Source organism: Octopus bimaculoides, chromosome 14 (genome assembly GCF_001194135.2).
Source record: "Octopus bimaculoides isolate UCB-OBI-ISO-001 chromosome 14, ASM119413v2, whole genome shotgun sequence".
NCBI classification, from domain to species: domain Eukaryota; kingdom Metazoa; phylum Mollusca; class Cephalopoda; order Octopoda; family Octopodidae; genus Octopus; species Octopus bimaculoides.
This window is the reverse complement of record NC_068994.1, coordinates 59,501,064-59,511,090: the sequence shown is the minus strand read 5'-3', so window position 1 is coordinate 59,511,090 and position 10,027 is coordinate 59,501,064. Positions and strand designations below refer to the sequence as shown.

Below are 10,027 nucleotides of genomic sequence, written 5' to 3'. Positions count from 1 at the left end.
TATATTTATATATTTATATATATAATTTTCTTTAGGAATTTTGTTTTATGAATGTTATTATTTTGCCTTTGTTTTTTTCAGATAAAAGAATATAAGTTTACAATTTCGAATACACACTTTTATTCTTGTTTAGATACCAATAAATAAATGTATAAATTTATATGAATGAATGAATGAATGAAAATATTTTGAAGTAAACATTACGAGATTTTCTTTTTTCTAATGACGTAAGGGATAAACGGTGTCGCCGGTGGGTGCCACCTCCCACCGGACGTCAAAAATAAATATTTTTGACGTCTTCCACCATATTTTCACAGCATGTGTATACTCTTTTTAATAAGCTATCGGTAGTGCTCTATTTTCAGAGTAGATTAAAATTAAATTTGCTTGTCATGAACTTTCTATTTACTTCCATTTCCCCTGTACCATTATAAAATTAATGGCAATTTTGTTGTGTGTATATACGTAGACCAAATCAGCGCACTAACTGTAGAAATGTGGTTGCTACAGAACACCTGACCTCTTACGGCGAGACGAACCCTAACTCGAGGATAGTGTTTAGAGGCTCAGATGCCATATACTTTACCTGGCATACGTCATGTCTCTTGCTGCCCATCACCTTACAGCTGTTCAACCCTCTGAACACCACCACACCATGTTGTTCACTTCGTCCCACACCCCACCATCGGTTCACCTTCATTCATCCCCTTGGCCCGTGTGTAAGAAGCAGGATTGAGCCCTCTTCATGCTTTTGTCCTCCCTTCTTTCCAGTGCATTTCTCTTACCCTCTTTGCCCGCCTCTACTCCAGGTCGTTACACTATCTCACTCATTTAGGGGTCACTTCTATTGCCATCCATCACCTAATCCTTATCTTATCCTATCAGTTACACTTTCATCACAGTTATGCTTTGTCAGTCATGCATACTGATGTTGCAAATTGAATGGAGCCTACCGTCTTCATTCCTCTCCAGCCTATGTCTGTCCTTCACAGTCAGAGGCCATGTCTCACTACCATGTAACATAGCCATGTCTCACACAAGCATCATACAACCTACCTTTCACTCTGAGCATCCACCACTGTTACTAATTTGTTCACCTAAATAGCAGAAACTATCTACAACTGCAAGAGAGCCTCTTGGACATTTTAAAGAGTTTAAGTCCCTCATGCTCTTAGTACTTACTGTTCCTGTGTATCTGCCACACACGAAAGTGACCTTATCTGATAACTTTCCCATGATTCTACTGCGTCTCTTATGCACCCATAGGTTACACTCCTTTCCTACATATTGAACAGGGCAATTTACCAACCAAAATGAGAATCTTATCTCCTTTCTTGCTAACAACAACTTTAGTCTTAGCTAAATTAACTTTAAGACCTTTTGATTTCAGGTTTTGCTTCCAAACCTGGAACCTCTTCACCAATTCTGCTTCAGATTCTGCAATAAGAGCAAGATCATCAGCATAGAGTAGTTCCCGTCAGCATCTAGTTTTGAATTCCTCTGTTATTGGCTGGAAAACTATGATAAATAAGAGTGGACTAAGAACTGATCCCTGGTGAACGCCAGCTTGTACGTTAAATTCATCCTGTATTTTACGATTTTATTGAATTTAAACCTGAGACACTCATTTGGTATTCCTGAGTCATTTGCTTCCAAGAAAATCTACATGGACAAATTGTTTACAGCAGTAATGCCAGAAGCAATCACAATTATGCCAGATATAAGGTCCATTAGTCAATTTTCATTTGAAGAATAGGGCTTTGTGCAAAGAGATGGTATACAATGCTTCAAAGATATTGTTTCATCATGGAATATGGAAGACATTCACATTGGCAGTTTAGTTGTGGCACAAAGGCCATTATTGACGGAAAATGTGCCAATAATTATTCCAAAAAAGCATGTTTTTTTGCCTTTTCCATTGACAAATAGGGTTTTGTGCATCTATTCGCAACTATAAAGCACTTAGCAGTTTAGGCAACCCCTCAGACTCAAATGGCTGAAGGTGCATAACTTCTCTACAAGTAGAGGAAAAAATACATAATGGTCTGTTGGTTTGTAAACAAAATATAAATGTCCATGATGCAGGTAGGATGGGGTTATCCTCCTTACATCAGCTCTGGCTATGGTGATATTCAAAGGAGCTGTGGTGGGCCTATTCAACAAATGGGAAATTGCAAGTTTGTGGTAGGAAACATTTTAGAAGAGAGCATTGACTGAATACTTCTTTCCTGAAGTTTAAAAAGGTCCCCAAGTTAAGTGAGTTTTTTTAAGATTCTTGCCCTCGCTGCCAAACAAAGCTTATGTCATTTGCTACCATTTATATAAGTCCCCAGTTGTTCAAGGATTTTTCATTTGATTATACTTAGGGCTCCTTTCTCTTTTAAGCATCATACATAACTGGCTAGAGATGTGATGTTGCAACTTTCCGGTATCCTGAAAGTAGATCTGTGGTAGTTCAGATGTTGCTTAAATGGGAGTGTGGTTGAACTGAGATATTTTTGTGTCTGTGTATTGGATCTGCTACCACCCCTGATGATTTTTTTCATTAAATCTGAGTCTGATGTTGTTACTGGAATCACTGCTGGTGCTAATATTCCTGGACATGATTCTGGTGGTTCTGTTGCTGCTGGCATAGCACCTAATTCCTGCCGCAAAGTTGGTGTTGCTGCCATTGTTATCGTTGGTGGATGTATCATTACTGCTGAGACTGTTACTCTGGCTGCCAGTGGTGGCCACCACTTCTGCCTCATACACAACTTCCTTGGCTTCACTTTGAGCCCTCTGCTCCCACCACTGGTCACTGCATACCCTACATGAGCATCCTGCTTTGGTCATGGCTTAGAGGCACTCCCTAAAATTTTCTTAATGTTGGCATGCAACAGAAGGATACCCTTAAGTTGAGCTTATTAAACAAATGTCCATATCTATGTGACGACTGTGCGAAGTGTCTTTCTTGATCCAAGGAATGTTCTTCCTACACAAGTTTTTAACATTGAGAGAGAAGGGTGGGACAAACCAAACATTACACTGATGCTTCTTTTTGCAAGTGCTACGACTCAGCATATAGGAGATGTGGTCCTTAAATCCACTGGATGCCAGAGCCTCATTATAATAAGAGGCCACAGCATTGAAAATCTCTTGACTTGAGGACAGGTTTGAGATTCTCTTGCTGTCATCCTTCACTAGGTTCCTGAACACAATAGGCTGGTGGCAGGAGGGTGTGTTAATGTAGGATATCCTCTTGTTTGGTTTCTCTATTGGCAAGAAATCTTGAAATAAAACTGAACAATAACATACATACATACATGTATGCATACATACATACATACATACATACATAGAAACAATACTTTCAGAGCATCCTCCACCATTAAATAGGATGGAGGAAGTTCAGAGAGCTATTACCTCTGTTGGCAACAAAAGAACTCTTTCTCAGAATGAAAGGTAGATTATATGATGCTTGTGTACAAATGGCTATACTCCATGGTAGTGAGACATGAGCTCTGAATGCAGAAGACATGTGTAGACTGGAGAGAAACGAAGGTCGTATACTCCATTTGATGTGCACATGTACAGCAAAGTGTAAATGTATTGAGAGAAAAGTTGGGCAAAAGAGGAATCAAATGTAGCAAGCAAGAGAGAAGACTACATTGGTTTGGACATGTGATGCGTATGAATGAGGACAGGTGCATAAAGAAGTGCTGATCAATGAAAGTGGATGGTACCCGTGGAAGAAGGAGGCCCAGGAAGACATGAGATGAAATGGTAAGGACTGATCTCAGGAAGTTGGACCTCACAGAGGAAATTACAATGAACCGAGATGTTTGGCAATATGAAGTTCTTGAGAAGACCCACCCATGTCAGCAAAACTGAGTTCTAGAAGCACTGTGTGTCCCACTTAACAAGAAAACTTCTCACACACCCTGCCACAACAAACCAAACTGCATCTCTTCTCTTCCTCACATTTCCACTTCATGCACTATGCTAACCCCCCTCTCTCCTCAATCCTGTCCTCTTCACTCTGTTTCACTGTATCATTGCTCTCTGCTGGCCCCGACCTGTGTGTCCCACCCACACACCCTGTCTCACTGTATCATTGATATCTGCTAGCCCCTAACCTGTGTGTTCTACCTACACGTAACAAGGAAACCGTCCACACCCCCTACCCCAACAAACCAATCTACATCTCTTCTCTACTTCACATTTCCTCCTTCATACACTATACCTACCTCTCACTTCCCAATCCTGTCCTCACAGCCCTGTTTCTGTTTCATTGTTATCCAGTAGCCCCCCCCCCCCCTCCACACTCTCTAATCATGCTTCTTACACAATTATATGCCCTGCTATTTGCCACCATCTATATATCTCTCTCTTTCTTTACTCAACCATCCCATTTATATTCTGATCCCTGTTCCTTGTGAGTATGCCTGGCATTTTGCCACCATCTCCATCCTGCTGTCTCCCACTCTCTCTCTCTCTCCTTCTCTTGAACTTCCCTCAGGTTGGGTCACCATATATCTTTTTTGCAGCAGCACACCTGTTTCTGTCCTCATTCCTGATCTCTCTCTCTCTAGTGGGGTAACCTTGTACCTCCTCCACAGCAAGACACCTGTTTCTGTCTCTCTGTCTCACTATAACCTTTCATCATCTGACACAAAATCACCTCCTCCTCCAATGTCCCCCTCCCCTCTCAAAAGACTTTTGTCTTGCAAAGTACTTGGTGACCTTGTCAGTACATGTGTTACTTAAAAAGCATCCAGTCACACAGTAAAATGGTTGGCGTTTGGAAGGGCATCCAGCTGTAAAAACCCTGTCAAAGCTGACCTCATCTATACTTGTGCCACGTAAAAAGCACTAAGTCCACTTGGCTAAGTGGTTGGTGTTAGAAAGGGCATCCAGCTGTAAAAATCCTGCCAAAACAGTTGCAGGAGTCTAGTGCAGGTTTCTGGCTGGTCAGCTCCTGTCAAACCGTTCCAACCATGCCAGTATGGAAGGCGGACGTTAAATGACGACGACGATACATCCATACATTTAAAATATAGAATGTATTTAATGATTTAGGTTGAACTGCACTCACATCAATTATTCGAGTTTTCGATGCTAACTTCAGTAATAAGGCGACAAGCTGACAGGATAGTTAGAACATGCCGGGGGAAATGCTTAGCGGTATTTTGTTTGTCTTTACGTTTTGAGTTGAAATTCCAGTGAGGTCAGCTTTGCCTTTTCCCTTGTCGGGGATCAATAAAATAAGTACAAGTTGAGAGCACAGGGGTCGCAGTAATCGACTTAAACAAAATTGTTGGCCTTTGAAACCAATATTAACTCTAATATCAGGCGGCAAGCTGACAGAATTGTTTGTATGACGGGCAAAATGTTTAGCAGTCTTTTACGTCTTGAGTGCAAATTCTGCTGAGATTGACTTTGCCTTTCATCCTTTCGGGGTTGATAAAATAACGTAGCAGTTGTGCATTGGGATCGATGTAACCGACTTACCTACCTCTCCTGAAATTGCCGGCCCTTTGCCAGCATTTGAAACCAATATTAATCCAATAGTTTCTTTCAATAATGTTATATCCACTTCTTTCCCAGAAGAAGTAAAGTGTTTATATTATATGTGAAAAAACTATTTATTATAGACTCAAGAAAGTTTTCCGTATTGAACTTAGCGTTAACGGTTCGGAGCAGCGGAATCTTTTACTATTGGATACGATGCTAAGTATTACACCGCTTCCAGTTAGACGTAATTAGGTGTTGACAAGAAAATTGGAACTCAAACTCCGATCTTTTACGGTTTCGTGTTGAGGAACGAGACTCAGTGATCGTCAGAGCAACTCTTCGACCAAACAACTTCTCCAACTGATAATTTTTATCTGTTATTTTTAAAATCTTAATCCTTTTCTTTTTTTTTTTTTTTAATCGACGTCTTTCCCTTTGGATAAGTTTCAAGCCGGACGTTCGTTCGTTCACATTTCTTGAAAATTTTTTTATTGTGTCTGTTCCTTTCTTCATGTCTCTAATTATTCCATCTGAAGTGTTGCCAGAGGACAGACATCGTACTTACACGGACTATTATTATTATTCATTGCTATTTACGTCTAAAAAGAAAAAGATTTGCCTGGAAGTTGGCGACGGCTCACGTCGTGATCGTCACCTTTTCTCTGCGAGCAGCTTCTCCCTCATCTATTATTTACTGGACTCTGCTGGTAAGTCCGACACCTGAATATCGAGCCTACAACATTATCACTAAAAACAATATCAAGACGAACAGTGTTAATAATAATAACAACAGCAACAACATTTAGTTTTTCTCCTTCCCTTCTTGTCAAAAATATAGTAGAAACCTTGCCGTCCACTTTCGTCTCGAAATATTTACGTCTATCGTCATTCCATTTATACTCCCAAGTTGCTTCTCTCAACTAAATTTGTGATATAACTATAAATATTTATATAATTATCTAATCTTTCTTTTGTTTATATTCTTCCCAAGTAATCTTTGGCTGCCCCCACCCAGTTCCCATTATATGTATTTATATATGTGTATATATCAGAAAAGACATTGCATTTTGACACCGAATTAAAGAAATTCCATCTAAGCATAAAAACAAACAACTGACATTGTCTACTCAAGCTTTACTGCTTTATTTTCAATCCAATCTTAGTTTTGTCCCACTGACTCTAAAACTTGTACGCAATACACACACACACACACACAAACAAACGTCTGGAATAATTTATTTTGTTTTGTCTAACGACCAACAACAAATAGTATCAACTTGATGACATTGTTTTTGAAGGTACCAACCAGATAATATTCTCTCAACCCACATTTCTTGTGGCATTTACTTTCTTCCCCCTTTTTTTTTTTGTGCGTATTATTAATAATTTTCTTTATCAACCAATTTGTTGCGTTAGTTCGGTATAAACTGTTGTGTTACCATAAGTGAACCGTTTCTTTTTTTTTCTGTAAGTCTGGTAAATTTTTTATAAAGAAATATTTTGTAACTAACAGTGGAACATTTTTTTTCCCCTTCTTTTAAAGAACTCTTTCCTCTTCGACTTGGACGAATCTTCTAACCAATATCCGCCATCATCGCTGACACCTGCAGCTAACCTACTTTATCCCAACAATAATAGACCCGACCAAACTTCCCAGAATTTTCTATCTGTTAACAGTTTTATATTAAACCTGCCGTCTTAATTACCACACCACACTAATTTGTATCGGCTTCACTTCCACCTGCTCCGTTCTTTACTCCGATAGGCCACCCCATAGACATTGGCGGATTCGGGATCCGATGTGCGAGACCGATTTTTACCAAATTCCCAAGGATATCAACGAGGTTATCTACCCACAAGTGAATGACACGGGTGGCCAGTACGATATAAGAATGCCCTCCGTTGCACAAGCCGATTACAGCATTCGCGACGTCTGGCAATCTAACTTGGAGCAGGAATTCCGCACCATTCGCCAAGTTGTACAATCCTATAAATATGTTGCTATGGATACCGAGTTTCCCGGGGTGGTGGCGCGTCCCATCGGCGAATTTCGCAGTAATGCCGACTACCACTACCAGCAGCTGCGATGTAATGTCGATTTGCTCAAAATAATTCAAGTCGGTATGACATTCTTGAATGATTACGGTCAGACACCTGCACCAATTTCAACTTGGCAGTTCAACTTTAAGTTCAATCTTACTGTGGACATGTATGCCCAGGAATCTATTGACCTGCTCACCAACTCAGGAATTCAATTCAAGAAACACGAAGAGGAAGGTATCAATACGGATGATTTTGCCGAACTGCTAATGACTTCTGGCGTTGTGTTGACCGACCAAGTGAAGTGGCTGTCCTTCCATAGCGGTTATGACTTTGGTTACATGCTAAAAATATTAACGAACACCAATTTACCAGCCGAAGAAGCAGACTTTTTTGAGCTTTTGCGAATCTACTTCCCGAACATTTACGACGTGAAGTACCTGATGAAAAGTTGCAAAAACCTCAAAGGTGGCCTACAGGAAGTGGCCCAACAACTAGAGATTCCTCGAGTGGGGCCTCAGCACCAAGCGGGCAGCGACAGCTTGCTGACCGGAGCGGCTTTTTTCAATATGCGGGAAATGTTTTTCGAGGACAATATTGACGATGCTAAGTACTGTGGCCATCTCTATGGACTTGGGAATAATTATGTAATGAACGGAAGTGGTGGCGGCGGCGCCAGTAGCAATAACGGCAGCAGCAGTAGCAGCAACATTAATTCTAGCAATGGTAATAGTAACAGCAACAACAACATCAGCAGCAGCAACAACGGCGGCAACAGCAGCAGCTTTGAGAACCACATTTCTCCACTTAGCTCTGCTGTGTCTACCAACAACGGTGATTCCTCCAGTAGTCAAAACAGTTCTTCCTAAGGTGTGCCCACCCCAATTTACATTGCTGTATACCTTTCTCTTCCTCTCTACTTTATCTTCCTGGAGCCTTAACAACACCAAATTATCATAATCCTAAGTTAAACCTGGTTAAAACTTATATATCCACCAGGTTCATCATAGCACTTGTCTTTCAAACCCTTCCAGACTTTTACAAAATTTTTTATTTATTTATTTTTATTACTTTTAGGGCGATGGCATCATTGTAGCAAATGGTAGGGGCTGAACTAAATACTTAATACTGTTCAGTTATGTCTTTACATTTCGAGTTCAAATCCCACCAGAGTCAGCTTTGCCTTTCAACCCTCACTCTAAGGTCAATAAAATTAGAACCAGCAATATACTGGGATCATTTATATTGACCCTAACCCCTTCCCTACAAATTTTTGGCTTTGTGCCAAAGTTAAAAAGTCGTTATTAATGTTATTGCAATGGCCAGTCCAAATGGCATCTGTTAGTATTTGGAGTTTTTGTTTTTGAGTTTGAATGCTGCCAACCACCTCTCTGATTCCTAGGGATCAGTCTCCCTTTAATTCCCCCTAATTTTACTCCACCAAAATGTTTAAAAGAAATAATTATTGTGGCAAACACTGCATTTTGGCGAAACGAATCCAGTTTTGGTTTCAAGCTACAACTGTTATATTTAACATTTACTCATGTAATGAGGAAATGCATAAACCTCACTACATCCTATTTGTTCTTTCCCTGTTAATCTGATGTAATTATGCAAGAAATGTATTTATTTGTTAATTATGAAGCACCAAGTGGGTGATGGCTTGTGGGGCCGCTTGCATCCTGCTGCCAGCAATGCTTTACGTTTGCAAGCTCTGGGCTGCTTTCTAATACCTGGCTAAAGCAGTGGATGGGAAGTAGCAGACAAAATACCTTGTGGTACTTAGATATGTCCCTTTAGGTTCAAATCCTGCCGAGGTTAACTTTGCCTTTCATCCTTCTGGGGATCAATAAAAAGAAAATAGCAGTCAAAAACTGGAGTTGATCTGGACAACCATTTATCCCTGCTCTCCCCACAAATGTATAACCTTGTGCCTATATTAGAAACAAGAGGGCAAGCAGGTACCATCAGGGACTTAAAGGGAGGAAGGAAAAGTTACCTGAGATAACCTGGCATCCTCTCCAGGATGAGATGTGTCACTCATTTTGCTTAACTTGCTACTAAAACTGTGAAAGGGTTAATTGTTATTCCCTCATAATAATGACTTGGCGAGATTGCAGACACAATAAAGTGACAGATTTTAATATCTTACAAGATTTAGTTTCGTTTTGTCTTTCATCCAGTTGTGGTTGATAAATACCAGTAATTACAAGTATCTATCCTGTTGACTGAAACTTCCTTTTTGAGACAAGCTTTTCTCCTAATAAGGAAAATTATTATTATTATTATTATTATTATTATTATTATTATTATTAATTGTTGTTGTTATTGTGCTAGATAGCAGAATTAGTAGAGCGTCAGACCAAATGCCATACAGTATTTAGTTTTGGCCCTTTACGTTCTGAGTTCAAATCCCGCCAAGGTCAACTTTGCCTTTCATCCTTTTGGGGTCGATAGAATAAAGCACCAGTAAAATACTGGGGTCAATACA

At 40.0% G+C, this 10,027-nt stretch overlaps 1 protein-coding gene across 1 annotated transcript; it reads left to right on the top strand.

Annotated features, from left to right (window-relative positions):
* The first annotated feature begins 5,700 nt into the window (after positions 1-5,700).
* On the top strand, positions 5,701-10,021 carry LOC106878009 (CCR4-NOT transcription complex subunit 7). Its single transcript, XM_014927087.2, has one exon. The coding sequence runs from the start codon at positions 7,296-7,298 to the stop codon at positions 8,403-8,405; it is 1,110 nt and encodes a 369-aa protein (XP_014782573.1). The 5' UTR covers positions 5,701-7,295; the 3' UTR covers positions 8,406-10,021.
* Positions 10,022-10,027: the final 6 nt, after the last annotated feature.

Excerpts from the sequence above, each read along its gene's own strand:
- LOC106878009 (XM_014927087.2), top strand. The coding sequence starts at position 7,296 with ATGTGCGAGACCGATTTTTACCAAATTCCCAAGGATATCAACGAGGTT.